Source organism: Pinus tabuliformis, chromosome J (genome assembly GCF_031772625.1).
Source record: "Pinus tabuliformis cultivar Carrire ecotype Pingquan chromosome J, CPIR1, whole genome shotgun sequence".
NCBI lineage: Eukaryota > Viridiplantae > Streptophyta > Pinopsida > Pinales > Pinaceae > Pinus > Pinus tabuliformis.
Genome location: NC_142295.1, coordinates 223181463 through 223200872, shown reverse-complemented (window position 1 = coordinate 223200872; position 19410 = coordinate 223181463). Strand labels below are relative to the sequence as shown.

At 34.5% G+C, this 19410-nt stretch overlaps 1 protein-coding gene across 1 annotated transcript; it reads right to left on the bottom strand.

Annotated features, from left to right (window-relative positions):
- Nucleotides 1-3357: 3357 nt before the first annotated feature.
- Nucleotides 3358-4389, bottom strand: LOC149226517 (ubiquitin-conjugating enzyme E2 1-like). The gene is made up of 5 exons (XM_089380219.1): nt 4274-4389; nt 4089-4114; nt 3911-4000; nt 3614-3702; nt 3358-3486 (listed from the first exon to the last, which is right to left on the bottom strand). The coding sequence occupies exons 1-5, from the start codon at nt 4381-4383 to the stop codon at nt 3358-3360; spliced, it is 444 nt and encodes a 147-aa protein (XP_089236345.1). The 5' UTR covers nt 4384-4389.
- Nucleotides 4390-19410: the final 15021 nt, after the last annotated feature.

The window sequence follows — 19410 nt, the reverse complement described above, 5'->3', positions numbered from 1 at the left end:
GTAGTATTAGTCGGTAAAACTAGGGTTTGCTAGGGTTTGCATTTCCTTTCAGCTTTTATCTTATTTCTGCAAGTAGATTAGACTTTTTTGGGTTAGCTTTCATCTGTCATAGTTAAAAGCTTCTTCTAAGAACTCATATAAGTTGGCTTAAGCTCTTAGCGAACTTCTGCCAGCTGATTAAGTGAAAGCGTGCAGTAAGAGCTAATACTTATGCATATAGCACCATCACTTCCAAGTTCGTTATGAACTACCAGGTTGATAAAATTAAACTAGGGAGTTCCAGGAGTTGCAACATCATTGCTGCAATACTGGAGCTCACCAAATTTTTAGCGTCGTTTCCAGGGAAACGTCAGAGTACTTTGTGATTACTGTTTCCTTCTATTTTCTACTGCAACCTTCTACTAAGTAGTTTATTTCAGCAAGAGTAGAGTAGTTGTTTCATTTCAATTCTGCATGCAAAAGTAGATTAGACCATTTCCTACTTTCATTTCAATTCCGCAATTTCATTTCACCGAGTTAGATTAGTCATTTCCTGCTTTCATTTCAAATTCTGCAATTTTCATTTTAGCAAGCATAAATTAGGCATTACCCACTTCCATTTCAATTCTCCAATTTCATTTTAGCAAGCGTAGATTAGTCATTTCCCGCTTTCATTTCAATTCTACAATTTCATTTCAGCAAAATAGATTAATCCTTCCCTGCTTTCATTTCAATTCTGCAATTTCATTTTAGCAAAATAGATTAGTCCTTCCCTACTTTCATTTCAATTCTGCATTTTCATTTCAGTAAGATAGACTTCAGTTAGTAGCAATTTGTTGTTCAATAAATTTTAGTTTTGCAGGTATAAGCAGAAAAAACAAAAACCAACCAAAATGGCTTCCTTTCATGCCAAACACCCCCACTACTTCACACATCCAACCTTCTCTCTTCTTCGGTGGCTGCAATCAAGAAACAAACTTAGGTAACAGCAAGACATATTTGAAGAACCTATAGGGGAGAAGAAGAAGAAAACATTCGTGTGGAGCTAATGGCTAAAAACAGAAATGTTGGGAGCAATACCTCTTCTTCCAACTCATCCATTGAAGGTGAAATTGGAAACATGTGGGAATATTTCAAGAGCGAGATGAGGCAGATGCTTGCCATGCATATCAAAAGATATCGAGAGGAAGTAGAGAGGGCTTTGGCCATTTTTTGTCCCAGGTGCACTAAAAATCATCCTAGGAATGAATGTCCATTGCACTCCATAGAAGTGTGTTTTTCCTGTGAAGAAGACAATCCTGCGAATCAGTGCCCTTACTTACTCGAAATTAAAGCTGCATATCAGAAGGCCAAAGGAGCCACTGAACTACTCTATTTCATGAAGCAAAGGAGGCCACATGGACCCAGACCTTACTAGCAAGGAATGCAAGGGACATCCTAGACCTGTTACAACCCCTATCAAGCCACTTCCATGCCTTCTTGGGGTCCCCCTGCTCATCCTTCTTTGTCCACACCCCCTCCTTGGTCGTATCCATCTCAATACCATGCTCCTCCAGTTTCCCATTCGTTTCACTCTTATTCTTAGCCACAACCTCAATGGAATGCACCTCATCAGGGGTGGAGGCCCCAATACAACTCTCCTCTCGCCCCTTTTCCTCCACCACCTGCTCAACAACAACCATCGCCTCTTGCTCCACCAAGGCAACCCCAAATGCTTACTCAACTGAACCCGAACCCGCATAACCAACAAGCCCAGAAAGTATATAGTGGGTAACCACCATTTCCAAACCCGCACATTAGAGTAGCTCAACCCAATTGCAAAGCTAAGATACAACACTTGAGAGGACTTAAGAGAGAAGAAGAGAGTGATGGGGGAAGAAAGTGGATTGGATGGGGGGGGGAGAGAGAGAGAGAGAGAGAGAGAGAGGGAGGTCAAAGAGAAAGGGAGAGGGAGGAAGGTGGAGAGACAAGATTTGAGAACTTGGGGAGAGAGGGAGGGATAAAGAGATGGAGTTGGAAGGGGAGAGAGGGAGGGGAAAAGAAAAACACAAAGAGTGAGAAGTGAAGATGGAAGGGGAGTGACAAGCGAAACATGGAGAGATAGTGAGCATGTTTTCCGGTGAGATATTGAGACAAATAACAAAATATGGAGAAAAGAGGGGAGAGAAAGTGGGGGAGAGAGCAAGAGAGGGCAAGAGAGGGAGAGAGAGAGAGAGAGAGAGAGAGAGGATGTGAGAGAGTGGAGAGATATAAGGAAAGAGAGATGGAGAGATAACCCTCACTTGCAAAGCATGCAAAGCAAGAGTGTCTCTATATTGTGGGCATCAATGAACATGACAAGAGAAAAAGGGTTAAAGATGAGAGGATTAAATTCTAAATTTAAAATGAAAATAAAATATCTCCTTTCCTTAATGAGTTAATACCCTACATCAAATAACTATTATATGTGACTTGTGGGTAACATAACTCAAATGCTTCATTGTGGGTGAAATAATATACATGTTTGCAAGCATTCTCATTGCAAAATTAGAAGCCAATCATAAGAAAGAAATGTCATAAAATTTATTATGATTTTACATGAAGTGAAAAATAAATTTAGCTTACTTGATAGAAGATTTAATGTTATTAGTCCTCACTAAGGCTACCATGTGTAGTGAATCATTGATTGTTAAAAGACAATCAATTTCCATTTTTTTAATAGCCTACCCAATGTTTAATATAGAATAATAATACTTTTATTTATTTATTTATAAAAAAAAACGTTTTACTATTATTTTCTGGTTAATGTTAACAAACTTAACTTTAATAAAATAAGGTTATAATTCTTTCTCGTGAAATGTTCTTAATAATTGTTTTCCATAATTTTTGCACATATTCAACAAAAGTAGCAAAAAAAACAATGAGTAATTAAAACCTTCATTTTACATCATTATTAATAATTATAAAAAATAAAACTATATAATAATGAAACATTTATTCTTTTACAATGTAACAAAACCACACATGTTAATATTAATTAATAAAAATATAATAATTATTTTTAATTCCTTTTATTATTAAGATAAAATTGATATATGATATTTTAAAAAATAAATGAAACTAATTCCTCATCCTTATCATAACCATAAACAAATAAACAAATACCCTGCTTTACACGTCTCTATCTTAAAAAAAAATATAGACTATTGAAACATAGTTATTTGCATCATGTCATGTCTTGCTTTTCGTATATTTGGAAAAGTACGAGAATTTAAAATTTTAATTACGCATTTTATCGTTTTCTGCTGGACTTGACCACGTGAAAAACGAAATATTAATTTAGCACAACAGTCCTAATCGAAACCAAATTCTAATATTTATCAGCACGTTAATTTTCTGTTATACATCAGACAAGCTCTCTTCAACAACCTGGCGGACCCTTCTTTTATATTCTTTCACATCACTGAAGTATAACTTAGCAGCCTCTGGATTCGCAGGAGAATCTGGATTTGGGTCAGACAATAATGACTGCATCCAAATGATACAAATATGAGTATTCAGAATCAATAATACTGCAGCTAAAAGCATTTGTAGATTATATTTCCCTTCTTTTACGGTGCCACATTATAAGAACACCTCACAACCAAAAATGTACCTGAATTGAAGCGAGAACTGTTGGGACATCGTAGGCTGGGCACCACTTGTCTTGCAAAATGTCCAAGCAAATACCACCATCTGGATAAACTGCACATGACGAACCAAACATCACTTCGTTGATGATTACCAAAGAGCTTTTTAAACCTATGATCTGATATGCCCGGTAAGTGTTTGAGAAGAAGAAGGGCAGATTTCATTGTTCTTACAACATCGAATACTATTAAATAAACGTAATGAATAATCAATTTGTATTTACTGAAAACTAAGAAATGAAGTTTGGGTAGACAACACTTACTATTCGGGTGAAACATCTTCGACTCAAACCTCACCATTGGAGGTTTGTTAGGGTAACTCTCCCTGAACTCGAGCGTTAGCTTGAATATGCCTACAAATTTGCGATACAAAACTCATCAGGTTCAGTTAATCAAAATTTCTGAAGTAGACAGGAAGTCTTATTTTGGGGAAATACTCACCGCCATCCCATGGAGTGTCTGGAGGCCTGCAAACAATTATGGACGCAGGTCAGTCAACTACATGGATCTAATGTGAACAGAAGGAGCGTATTCAGATGAATCCAAATTTTAGAAGCAGAGATATGATTATTATTATTTAATGACGAAGGAGACATATAAAATTATAGAAACCCTAGTATACATACCCGAAAATAACGGCATCCCATATCATAAGATTGCCCTCTCGCGGTTCTGCGCTAACACCTGCAGGGGCGTCATCTTCCAGACTCTTCAGATCAGCCATCAGTCTCTTCATGCACGCGGTAGACTTACTGCCTCCCGCCATCCTGGTTCTCTAGATACCACAATTACTAGGATGCAACCGAACAACTAAGAAAAGTTGTTGGGACTGAACAAAAGTTCAAGAAGAATAAAGGACTTCAACGGCTGTCCGTGATTATAACCATGTGAATAGCCCACCTCTTTCTTCTCTATTTATAAACATTTTTTTCCTTTAAATGTAGGCGTCGCGTCCTTACATCAATATCGTTGTTTGTGTTAATAAACTTAAATGACATTGGGTATGTTGGTTGTTAAGTTTTATTTTTCTTTTAAATAAAACTTAACGATCATTATTATACCATCATTGTTAATGATAACAAGTTGCTATATAATAAGTTTGTGTATATTTTTGTGGGAAATTAATAGAGCTTTATAGAGATTAGTTGGATAATATGATACAATTTGTTATATCATGCTTTGTGATGCTAATTAGAATACTACCACATTTGGACCTTAAGGTTAGAATTTATTTTAGAGTTCCTAAACATTAAAAAGATGGAAATGGGAAAATGTGTAATGAATACTACCACATTTAAATGTGACCTTGTAGTGTGAATACCCCGCGTCTTTCTTCTCTATTTATAAACATTTATTTTAAATAAACATTTATTTCCTTTAAATGTAGGCGTCGCATCCTTACATCAATATCGTTGTTTGTGTTAATAAACTTAAATGACTTTGGGTATGCTAGTTATTAAGTTTTATTTTTCTTTTAAGTTATTCCAGGTATTAAACAAAACTTGATAGCCAATGAGGAAAACTCAAAATTTTAATGTTTTAATCTGAATCCATTATTTCTTATTGTTCGTAGTTTGTCCAGGTAGAGCATATATGTGTTTTACACCATAAAGAGTAAGGTATGTTGTATGTGTAAGAGCAAATAGACTAGTTAGTTATTCGTTAGAAATATAAAATAAATTAAACTATATGATATAAAATTAAATAGTAAAAAAGTTTGAAATATAAAATAAATTAAACTATATATAATACACCACTCATAAATTTATTTTTATTTTATATTTTATTAATTTTTTTAATAATTAAATCTATGTATTCTTGATATAAAATTAAATAGTAAAAAAGTTTGAGTTTACGGTGAATATAGCTTAACCATACGATCATTACTATGGATAGAATGCTGTATTTTATAAAATAAATAAAATATAATTTTTATGGAAGTTTAATAGGGACACAAATAAATAATAAGTAAATTTATATATGTATATATAAAATTAAAATGTAAAAAAGTTTGGATTTAAAGCGAATATAGGTTAGTCTTACAATCATTATTATTGATAGCATGTTGTATTTTATAAAAGAAATAAAATGTAATTTTTATAGAAATTTTATATGGACGAGTATAAGTTGAATAAGATATTTAGATTGTAATGTTTAATGTTTAACAATATGTGTTTCCTTCCCAGAGGTCATAATCTCAATTAAAGAGTATTGTAGAGTATCTCTACCTTTAGGCTTTAGACTTTAGCAATCATATAGCTACCTAGAAGTAGTCCCTTTGTAACACAAACAAAGTAGTCTCAATGATCCTCGTGAAGTTGGATTACTATTATTATGCCATCATTGTTAATGATAACAAGCTGTGTATATTTTTATGGGAAATTAATATAGTTTTATAGGGATTAGTTGGGTAATATGATTCAATTTGATATATCATGTTTTGTGATGCTAATTAGATAAATATAAATGAATACTATCACACTTGTCACCTTGGGGTTAGAATTTATTTTAGGGTTCCTAGAAATTAAAGGGTGGAAATGGGAAAATGTGTAAAGGATTTTGTTTTGTAGTGATAAATTGCACTATGTTTATTGAAATATGGATCAAGTAGAAAACCTAATATATTTCCCCCCAGAATTTTAAAATATTTCAAGTTAGAGTTTGACTAACAATCGTCCAAGGACAAGAGTTAACCATGTTTTTACTCTAGAGGTTCTTGAAACAAAATATTGGACAAAATCTCTAAGATGAAAGTATAAAACTCTTGTTGAAGGGTTTATATTCTATTTAAAAATACCATCCAAGAGTTTTAGATTGTAATTAATATTCTAGGAAGAAGGTTTGCTAAAAAATAATTTATGGAGTGCAAACTATCAACCAAGAGTTTATATTCTGATTAATATCTCTTGCTATAGACATTAGATTCTAACGAAACACTAAAATGAGAGTTTGAAATTATAGTTAAACCTCCTATCCAAACCTTTAAATGGTAGCCAATTCTTCCCTAGACCATGAAAATGCTAGTAGTTTCTTCTATCCTATCCAATAAAAATGAGAGGAGTGGCTTCAGTGCCATAGGAGTTTGCATCATTTTGGAGCGAAAACGACAAGTTGAGTGCCAAGTAAGTGGCAAGACCCATGTTTCTCGGTTTCAATGCCTCACTATAAACAGTTTTTGTTTTTAAGATTAAACCCTCATTTGAACCTAAACCCAAAACCTGGCCTAGATATTTACAATTAGATTAGTGTTTTACACATTATGTTGGGGAAGGGGAGTATTTCTCTTGCAATTCGTATCTAATCTCTAATCATTAGTTTAATTATAAATCAAGAGGGAATTTTAATATATACCTATTATTATTTTAATGGTTTTATGTGCAAATACACATAATCATTCCAAAATGAAGATATTTTGCATGTCTACTAAGAAATGGTGACCTCATTAGCTTTTGATGGGAATTTTTCTTCTTCTTAGACATCGGCAATTCTAGATTGACTACTTTACTTTGAAATTTAGTGACATTTTGTCCATCTTTTCTTCTTCTAATTGTAAGGTATCTATGTAGAGTAATATCTCTTGTTATGCCTCAATTATTTCACTTCTTGTTTTCTTATTTATCAATTTTGGTGGTGGGGGTGTCTCCACGTGAACTTTATTTTTTGTGACCCTTGCATATACTTTTTCCTCACCTCCCACGATAGATTAATGTGTCTCATGTCTACATGGAGTTCCATGTGTTCTCCTATTTTTGTCACCTACGAGTCTCTGTCAAAATTGTCTTAGTATGACCCATATCATGTCAATAACTGCAATCAATACTTCATTTATAGATTTAGGTAATTTTCATGGTGTATATTTTTTAATTTACCTTCCATAATTAGGTGTGAAAGTTTATCATGCTTTTTGCGAAAGAATTGTAGTCCCAATTACCTGTTTGGAAATGTTTGACATTTATGGTTTTCCTTGTAGATTGTAGGGTGTAAAGGTTGTAACATTTGTTATATGGTAGAATTTTTACCATACCTAAAGCTGTATCTCTTCTTGCATTGTTATATTGTTCAAGTAGAATAAGCAGTGTGTTAGGTCCCTATACTACTAGTGTAATCCATTATTGTTATTAGTAAAACCCCCTTATTATTTTGGTGTGACCATTTAGTCCCCATATTGTTATTATTGTGTCCTTATATTATTATTGTTATGTCGTCTCTCATTATATTATGACCCCTTAGACTCCTATATATAGAAAGGAGGTCTTGTCATTTTTATCATCGAAGAATTGTTCATTTGGGTAATGTAAAGGAGGTTTTCCCCTCAAAGAGGCTGAATTCTAAGATGTTTATCCTTCTTTTCTATCTTTTTGTGAGCTCATTTCATAAAATTTTCTATCACAACTTTGGATTCTAGGGTTTTGCTGCTCCAAACAGACCATCGTGGACTTTTCGCTATAACTAATTTTTCTGTGATGTTTTAGTAGCTAAACAACAAACACATTTGAGCTGAAATCGTTCTGAACTTTGGGTCCAAATTCTAGAGCTTGTATCACTATATTTTCAGAGATATGATCTGAGGAAGTAAGGGTTTTTGGAGACTCTTGAATTACATTCCAAATAGGTGACCTAGGGAAAATTGTCATAACGTTTGTTCTGAACATCAGATTGAAATTTCATCAGAATTTCCAGAAAGAGGATGACCTGTAGGTTTCTCTATATGACGTTTAGGTATAAAGGTCGAAACAGTGACACGTGGAACTTTGTACAAGTTTGCTCTATTGAACTAGTCTATAATCAGGTCACTATGCGAGATTTGGCATAAATGTTCCTTGGAGAATCCAATATTGATCAGACTTATGGGGTTAGAAAGAGGACTCTAAGGGCTACTGCAGAACCCAATTTTAGATATTCGAGATCCACAATTACAGATATACAGCACATTCAATATCGAGATCTTACAAAGTGAAAAAAATGTGTGTAGGTTTTTTTTAATTTTTCATAAGATTGGTTTGAAAAATTATTTTGAAGGAATTAAAAAGGAATATTGAAGAATTATTAGCATTAATTGACTCCCCGAAGAAAGAAAATAGAAACACCTAGGAAGCAACATGAAATATCTAGCATGACTCGTGAAGAAGAGGAAGAAATGCAACACCATATATCAAAATTACAAGATGAAGTACAACAAATTTCACTCTCACAATAGGTAATTGAAGCAAGATGAATGGTACGGAATCTAATATGAATGGCATGAATGCTAATATGGATGGAATGGAAGATAAGATAAATGGAATGGATGCTAATATGAATGGCATGGAAGCTAAGATGGAAGAATTGAAAATAAATTTGAATAAGTTGCTACAAGAAATGGTTACTAATGGTGAATGTATAGTAAAGGAAACTCATGATGAGAAAATCTTTTTCATTCTCATTAATTGCTGAAAACAATAAATTGAAAGCATTGCAACCATTTGCAGGATAGGGAGCAACATACAGTACAATCCACACATATGATACTAACTAAAACTCACTTAGAGGTAGGAGAACCACCACCGAACCATGAATCACCTATGATTCCCCCCAAGCTAAGGTTCTTGCCATGGATCAACTGTCCTCAATTTATCAATGCACTAGGTAGTTAATACCCTCCTTCATGATTTACTTTCCATTACTGGCGTCTAACTTTTATGGATTTTTTCAATTTCCCTAGGTATTTTTTGGAAGAGCTCGTCTTGATCTACCATGAGGCTTCTCCTCATAAAAGCTTGTCTTTATCTCCCACAAATATTTAATGCTCGATGGATATTTATCTCCCATCCATGTGATGGATCTCTAATCCATCCAAGCGTATCTAGAATCACATATAGAAGCTTTATCTTGAAATATTCAACTCTATCCCATTCATCAATGGGATCTAGAAAGAATATCCTCTGTCTTGTTGTTCCACCCTCCAAGTGATATATTTGATTAGTTTATTTACTAACAATTTTTTTTCTCATATTACATATCACACCTACCTTTCCTCATCTTAGGCTTAGAATAATTCAACCCAAAAAGGAGGGTATCCCACCTAGCTTTCCTCAACTTAGGTTTACAATAACTTAGCACACAAGGGACGGGTGTTACATACTTCGCCCCTTAAATTTTACGCCATACTCGATGTGTCACTGCATCATTTCCTTGCGCACAGGTAGTTGGTTTCTCAATCCATAGCTTTCATGGTTCTGCCATCTTATGTCAATCTTCCGATGTACATCGATCACAAGGAGTGCTCCCAGCACATCTCATTCCATAGCTACACCGGTCTCAAGGAGTGTTCTCCTTTCACTTATACTTGTACATTGCATTTAAACCATTTGTGAGAATTTATAGATGCATTATTTTAACTATGATAAATATCATAATCTGTTACTTAATATTACTAAAGCAGCTATTCCATATCATTTATTTTATCTGAAGAATGCATGTTCTCTTCTTGCATTCTTCCAAACCTTTGTGATATTGTCGAACACCTGCTTCTTGTAGCCTCTCTGCATACAACACATGAGTTAGCATATTTTCCTCATTAATATGTCTGCATGGTCATTATAGACTAGTTCACGTAACAATATATATTCATTGCGTATGTATGCCAAATTGCAATTAACCATGGTTACTTATACCAATCTTACTTTCCTTCTTCTGTGTAACCTCCTGGTCGGTTGCCCTAGCTAGACATCTATCCAATGTATTTCTGCATACATGCTCACAAGTTACATTATACACACCAATACACATATCATTTTTCAATCATGTCACACATGTAAGCCTACGGTTACCTTATGTACTACTGTACATAATACCATTTGTGCTACAACCATCATAGCATCCTCATGGTATCACATGCATGACATAAATTTATCCACATTTTTTTTCCACCATGTTAGTATCATGTCAAGCATTCCTTAAAATAAAAAAATTGTACTCAATTTAAAAGGAATTTTTATGAGCATGGTGCCTCTCGGTAATCGAAGAAAGTTTTTATGTCAAGTGTAAATCATTTCCAGATTTCATGTGGTTGTAACACAATATCAATAGTATAGTATGTATTCATGCATATTTTCATCTTAAGGAGTCTATTAACTCATAGTTTAAGAATCATTACATCACTACTTCATTCTCAAATAATTCATCTCGGATGATTTACTATTTCCCTTTTTATGCTTCAACAACTTAACCACTCTACATTATACTTTAGCAACATGATCATTGTGGAAATCATGTTCTTTCCTTTGACATACATATGCCCCTTTTATTGGAATTGGGGTAGCAAACATATTTAGGGTTGTTGTACAATGATTCCTACATAAGTTGTCTAATGAACCCAAGACCAATATCGGAATTCATCATGAGCTGCAAGAGAATTCTAATAATCCATTAAAATCAAGACTCTTTCATTTGCTAGATGCTTGACATCTATCATCAACAAAATTATAACTACAATATTGTTACAAGGCTATAATATTGTACACCTATGTTCTTTCATGGAAGATTCATATGCCTCATTATTATGTGTAGATTCTAGAATGATTCTTTCCACAACATGTTTACCTTGACGACCACTCAACGAGGCTTATGATAACAATATATCAACAATCCATGACAATACGTGAGTATATGTGTTATACAACAATAAAAAAGTGATGCAAACATGGACTTCCTCTATTAAAGCAAGTTATGTGCAACTATAATGTCAATATCATGATAATATATGTGAGTTATGTCAATGCTGACAAGAAACAACACAATAGTCACAAGCTCTTTCAGTCCACATCACCCTTTCTCAATCCTTGTTATCATCCCTTACTTAGTTATTGTGACAAGACTTGTTGGGTCCCTATAATACTAGATATTACCCCATTACTATTGTAGTTATACCCCTTATTTATATTGTTGTGCCCCTATTACCCGCATATTGTTATTTATGTGCCCCTTATAATCCCTCTATTGTTATTTTTGTGGCTTTATATTATTATTGTTAGGTCGGCTGGATTATATTGTGACTCCTTAGACTCCTATATATAGAAAGGAGGTTTTGTCATTTGTATCATCCAAGAATTGTTCATTTATGTAATGTAAAGGAGGTTGCCTCCTCGAAGAGGCTAAATTCTAAGGCGTGGATCTCTCTTTTCTATCTTTTTGTGAGCTGGTTTCATAACATTTGGTATCAGAGCTTTGGATTCTAGGGTTTCGCTGCTCCAAACAGGTCATCGTGGCATTTTCGCTATAACTTTTTTCTGTGACGTTTCAGAAGTCGCAAAAAAAAACTCATTTTAGAAGACATCGCGCTGAACCTTGGGTCTGAATTTCAGAGCATTTCGCACGATATTGTCGGAGATATGATCTGAGGAAGTTGGTCTTTTTGCAGACTCCTGAATTACATTCAAAATAGGTGACCTGGGGAAAATCGTCATAACTTTCTTTCTGAGCATCGGATTGAAATTGCGTAAGAAGGTACCTAAAGAGGACGGACTGTAGTTTTCTTGTATATATTTTTCAGAGTCAAAGGTTGGAACATTGACACGTGGCGCTGCATACAAGTTCGCTCTATTGAACTAGTCTATAATCAGGTCACTGCGGGAGATTGTGCATAACTCTTTCTTGGAAAATCCAATTTGGATCAGACTAGTGGATTTTGAAAGAGGACATAGAAGGCTACTACATGTCACAGTTTTAGAACTGGATGATTCGAAATTACAGAGATACATCAGATTCAATATCAGGCTTCTACAAAGTAAAAAAAAGGTTTGTAGTTTTTTTTAAATTTTTGCATAAGCTTGGTTTGAAGGAATTCAAAGGGCATAGTAAAGCATTATTATCGGTAACTGATGCCCCAAGGAACGAAAATGCAAACACCTAGTAAGGAACCTGAAATCTCTAGCATGACTCATGAAGAAGAGGAACAAATGCTACATGATATATCAAAATTACAAGAACAAGTGCAACAAATGTCACACTCACAAAAGCTAACAGATGCTAAGATAAATGGCATGGAATCTAAGATAAATGGCGTGGAATCTAAGATAAAGGGAATGGAAGCTAAGATGGATGATCTGAAGATAGATTTGAGGACAGATTTGAAGACAGACATGACAGATTTGACAAATTTTCTACAAGAAATACTTACTAATGGTTAAAAGGTTGTAAAGGAAACTCATGATGTGAACAAAAGAAATGTTAATCATGATTCCATAGACTCTAATGTTAGATCGAAGACCCACCATATTCCAAAAATCGATATGAGGAAGTTTGATGGCAAGGATCCCGCCACATGGATATTATAGATGGAGCAGTTCTTCGATCTCAATAATGTGCAAAACACACAAAAGGTACGTATGGCAACTTTATATTGGAACCAAATCAGTTTGTATGGTATAAATGACTTTGCTCTCATAAACAATTTATCACTTGGGCAATTTTTACGGAAGAATTGATAGCACATTATGAGGATACAAAAAGCAACACTTTTTTTAGCCAATTGATAAGTCTCAAACAAAAGGGTTCAATAATGGAGCACATTGAGGAGTTCCAAAAATTGAACATAAGGGTAAAGATATTCCAGAGGAGCATAGGATTGATGTGTTCATAGGGTCTTTCAAGGATAATATCCAACATGATGTGCGCATTTGGGAACCTGATTCGTTAGAGAAGGCATTCAGGTTAGCAAGAATAATGGAAAGCAAAATTATGGAAACTAGGAAGCATACCATTCACAACTATAAAGACAGAAGTGTTGCTGCCCATAGTATTCCACAACCTACAAGGTTGACACCACAACAATTGGAAGAAAAAAGAGCAAAAGGGCTTTGTTACAATTGTGACAACAAATACACAAAAGGTCATAAGTGTGCTGAGAAGAAATTATTCTACATAGATTGTGAAGAGGAAGAAGAAAAGGAGCAAGAAAGGTCAAAAGAAGAGGATATATTCCAGGAACAAGGCCTAGATGAAGAACAAATAAATCCAACCATATCTTGTAATGCATTGGCGGGAATTACCACTCCTCAAACCATCAAGATAGAAGGACAAATCAAGAAGAAAAAGGTAATAGTGTTGATTGATTCAGGAAGCACCCACAATTTTATTCATTGTAGGGTAGCAAAAGAATTGAATTGCTTCCTATATCCAGCACCAGAGTGTCAAGTGATGATTGCAAATGGAGGAACAATAATTTTTTCTGGAAAGTGCCATAATATGAAGCTATGCATGGGAGATTATGTATTGACTAGCCCAATGCTTTCCATTCCAATGGGAGGTGCTGATGTTGTACTAGGAGTCCAATGGATACAATCCTTGGGTACAATAGCTTTTAATTTTCATGAAATTTTCATGAAATTTTCTGTGGAAGGAAAGGAAGTTGAATTAAGGGGTATTGCAGGGAAACCAGGAAAGATAATCAGCTCTAATGGCATGACAAAGCTTCTAAAAAATGAGCAAAGAGGTGTAATTGCACAATTATGTTCGCTAGATTTTTCCACATTGGAATCATCTATTTCTCTAGATCTCCAAAAAGTCCTGGACAATCATTCAAAGGTATTTGAGACTCCCAAAGGTCTCTCACCTATGCATGATCATGATCATGCTATTCATCTGATTCGAGGAAGTGTTCCTCTAAACATCAGTTCGTACAGATATCCATATGTTCAAAAAAGTGAAATTGAACGTATGGTTGCAGAAATGCTAGAGGCTGGTATAATTCAACCGAGTCAAAGTTCTTTCTCAGCTCCAGTAGTATTGGTGCACAAGAAGGATGGATCATGGCGCATGTGTCCAGATTATAGGGAGCTCAACAAGCTCACTATTAAAGATAAGTTCCCCATTCCTGTCATTGATGAATTACTGGATGAATTGCATGGATCAATTTACTTGACCAAGTTGGATCTTCGTTCGGGATATCTTCAAATCAGGATGAAGATTGAAGAAATTCTGAAAACGACATTTAGAACTCATGAGCGTCATTATGAATTTTTGGTCATGCCTTTTGGCCTTACCAATGCACCTTCAACATTTCAAGGTTTGATGAATTCAATTTTCAAACCATTCCTTAGAAAATTTGTGTTGGTATTTTTTGATGATATACTAATCTACAACAAGTCTTGGAAGGATCATGTTGAACATGTTGACAAGGTGCTACAACTATTGGAGGAGAAACAATTATATGCAAAAAGATCCAAATGTTTCTTTGGTGTCCAGGAGGTGGAATATTTGGGTCATATTGTATCTCATGAAGGAGTTAAGGTAGACCCTAGCAAAATTAAAGCCATTAAGGAATGGAAAATCCCCACATCCATAAAGCATCTGCGAGGATTTCTTGGGTTGATAGGGTATTATCGCAAGTTCATTAAGAATTATGGGAGAATAAAAGCACCTCTAACAACATTATTGAAGAAAGATTCATTTTCATGGACTCCGGAAGCAACAAAGGCCTTTAAATATCTTAAAGAGGCAATGTGCCAAGCACCAGTCTTAGCTACACCGGACTTCACAAAAACCTTTATTGTGGAATGTGATACTTCAGGAAATGGAATTGATGTTGTTCTAATGCAAGATGAAAGACCCATTGCTTTTGAAAGTCATCCAATCAAGGGAAAGTTTTTAAGAAAAGCTATTTATGAGAAGGAAATGTTGGCAATACTCCATGCACTTAAGAAATGGTGACCCTACCTAATGGGAAGACACTTCAAGGTAAAAATGGATCATGATAGCCTTAAATACTTTTTAGAACAAAGATTATTCTCCGAAGAGAAACAAAAGTGGGTCACAAAGGTGTTGGGTTATGACTTTGAAATCATATACAAAAAAGGGAAGCAAAATGTTGTGGCAGATGCACTCTCAAGAAAGGATGAGGATATGGAAGCATTGTTGTGTGCCATTTCTATTATCCAACTAGATTCGATAAACGAAGCAAAGGAGGAATGGAAGAATGACGAAGAAGTGTGGGCACTTATTTGAAAGCTACAACAAGATTCCAGTACTTCTGATACATTTAGCTGGAAAAATGATTCACTATGGTACAAAGATCGCTTATACCTCTGTAAGAATTCCCAGCTAAAACAAAAGATTCTTATGGAATTGCACACTTCTCCCTTAGGAGGGCACTCAGGATTTTTAAAAACTTACCACAGGGTTAAGAAGGAATTTTTTTGGGATGGCCTTAAATCAGATATTCAAAAGTTTGTGGCAGAATGTTTGGTTTGCCAACAAAATAAAGTTGAAACAATTAAGACACCGGGTCTATTACAACCTTTATCCATTCCAAACCAATGTTGGGAGGAGGTTTCAATGGATTTTATCACAGGTTTACCCAAGTCTGAGGGAAAGAGTGTCATCATGGTTGTAGTTGACAGACTTACCAAGTATGCACACTTTTGTGCATTATCACATCCATTTAAATCCAGTACAGTTTCTACTGCATTTATGGAAACAGTTCAAAAGCTACATGGAAATCCAAAGATTATTGTAAGTGACAGAGATCCCATTTTCACTGGAAATTTTTGGACAGAATTATTTTCTTGTCTTGGTACTCAGTTAGCTCATAGCTCATCTTATCATCCTCAATCTGATGGGCAAACTGAGATAGTAAACAAATGTTTGGAAGGATATCTTCGTTGCTTTGTATCTGATAAACATACACAATGGGTCAAATGGTTACCTCTGGCTGAATGGTGGTATAACACTTCCTTCCATACAGCAACAAAAATGACCCCATTTATGGCACTTTATGGGTACCAACCACCTTCAATCACATCATATTTAAGAGAAAATTCTAAGGTTCAGGAAGTGGAACATCACATCGAACATCAAAAACAAGTCCTCCAACTCTTAAAGGATAACCTCGTGTTGGCGCAAAATAGAATGAAACAACATGCAGATCAACATCGCAGTGAAATAAGTTTTGATGTAGGTGATTGGGTATTCCTACGGCTACAACCATATAAGCAAATGTCCCTAAAGCAAGCTAAGAAGGATAATAAATTTCACCAAAGTATTATGCTACGTACAAGGTGTTGGAAAAGATTGGAAGTATGGCATACAAATTGGAGCTTCCTGCAGCTTCTTGATTGCACCCAGTTTTCCATGTTTCATGTTTAAAGAAGGTTATAGGCGACAAGCTCCCAGTTCAAACAATATTGCCAAAACTTGACGAGGAAGGAAAAATTATATTGGAACCAGAAGCAGTCACAGAAACAAGAACTCGACAGCTACGAAATCGATCAATTTCAGAGTATCTTATCAAGTGGAAGAACTTATCCGCTGAAGATTCCACATGGGAGGATGATAATTTTATGCAGAAGTATCCAGAACTGCTCAAGCGTTGAGGACAAAACTTTTTTGAAGGAGAGGGGCATGTTGGGTCCCTATAATACTAGTGATTACCCCATTACTATTGTAGTTATACCCCTTATTTATATTGTTGTGCCCCTATTGCCCCCATATTGTTATTTCTGTGCCCCTTAGAATCCCTCTATTGTTATTTTTGTGGCTTTATATTATTATTGTTAGGTCGGCTGGATTATATTGTGACTCCTTAGACTCCTATATATAGAAAGGAGGTTTTTTCATTTGTATCATCCAAGAATTGTTCATTTATGTAATGTAAAGGAGGTTGCCCCCTCGAAGAGGCTGAATTCTAAGGCGTGGATCTCTCTTTTCTATCTTTTTGTGAGATGGTTTCATAACAAGACCCAAATCTTATCCCTCCTGATCCTATATTTTTCGAAGTAACCTAAGTTGTTGCTTTCATAACATATTCATGAGTTGTACACTTTGCTTGATTATCATTAGAACATGATAATTTATTCTAAATATTACCTCAGATATAATTCAACCAACTAAAATTCATATACATTGATGTAATAGTTAAATTTTGCATACTTGAATGACATTCCAACGAAAAGATAATTTCTTCCACAATTCAAGGTATAAATAATACCAACCTTTAATTATCTACAAGTACTATTGTGTGAATAATACTAGATCATAATCATTATTTCTTGTCAATTAGAATGTTGTCCAAATGAGAAGTTCAACAGTGAGTCGAGGAGTTGCCTCAATTCCTAAATTCGAAGGGTTCCTCCTTGTTAAGTATTAACCCAAGGACCTTATTTGTATCTGCATAGATGCTTTCATACTTTTTAAGATGGAATTATATGATTAACACAATCCTTTTATTATCAATCAAGAAGCATTATAATTTTGCTTCTTATTAATTACCATGGTTTACATATTATGGTATGAAAGGATGCTTATAAGTAGAAGTATGCACTTCCAATGCATAGGCCTTAGTATATAAATTAACATGTTATTATTTAATCACTTTTTCAAAAATAATTACAAATCAAAAATTCCTTGTATAAAGGATGAAATTCAAAAAAAATTGTGCCATTATTTGCTCTTTATTTCTTAACATTTTTCATGGGAATCTTTTCCATACAAAACACCTTACTATAGTTTAACATTTCCTCTTTTATATAATCATCCTTTCATTTAGCCAAGTCCCTACATCGTACTTGTACTATTGTCAATTTGCTTTATTTATAATTGAGGTAACGTGATGAATATCTCACTAAATTCATCGATTTCTATTTACCTCTTAGAATAATTTATTTCAATCCGAGTAGAAACTGAATTTAACCATTCCCCGCTTTAATTTTCCACGAAGACAAGAATATCTAGGGTGACTTCAATAAGATTAAAATTTTCCAATCAACATGATTCTCCCTTACATATATTCTTATTATACCATGAATTAGAGGTTTCTCGCTTCAAAAGAAAAAAATCAAGGCGATTAAATTCACAATTTTTCACTCAATGGACTTCTCTGTAGTTAAAGCACGCAACCGTTTCTACTAGAGCCTGAGTTTAGAGATGTTCGGCATCTGGACTTGAATGTAGCCCTAACCATTATTATGAATATCAGTCAACAACAAACATGAGCACAAGCACAACCATATCATTAATGAAAATTGAACGATTATAAGCAAGAGCATCCCCTCGGTGAAACTTGAACCCAAATGAGGAATTGTACAGTGCCCAACATTCACATTGCTTCATAAATCTATTTTAAATGCCATATTATCTCATCTTCAATGGGTTATCTAGTATTATATTCTGGTCATTTTCGGGGGCCGCTAGGGCACTACAAATGCTTCATATTTTGTTACTGCCAATGCAGTTATGACTATACTCTATTCACAAATGGTCTATTGTATGTAGTTTAAATGTATATATGTAATAAACTATCATTTCCCTGTTATTATTTAGAAAGTTCTATTCAATAAAATTTTATGCTTTGAACAAATAGTTCAAAGGAAATAGATAGACTCAAAGCCATAGATTGTGTCAATAATGGGAGAATATCACATTTAGTAACCTACTTTTCCGATCCAAGAACTCGAATATAATGAGCCAAAATATACAAATGACCAAACTTAAAGTCCATCTCTTCCTCCTCTAAATTACCATTGGCATGAAATGAATTTAAATGCATGTGAGGTATTAATACATTAGTTTGAACCCAAAATGATATACAGGTTACTTTGGGTCATAGACATATACATTAACATAGTTTTGAGAAATCGTGAAGAAAAGGAAGTTTTAAATTTCCATGTTATTTCATGAAAACAAGTTTTGTAATTGAATTAAACTCATTCAAAACTTTACTAAACCTAAGTATCAGTAATGTACAAAAGAAATACAATTTATGTGCATCAAAAAATTTACTCATGCCATT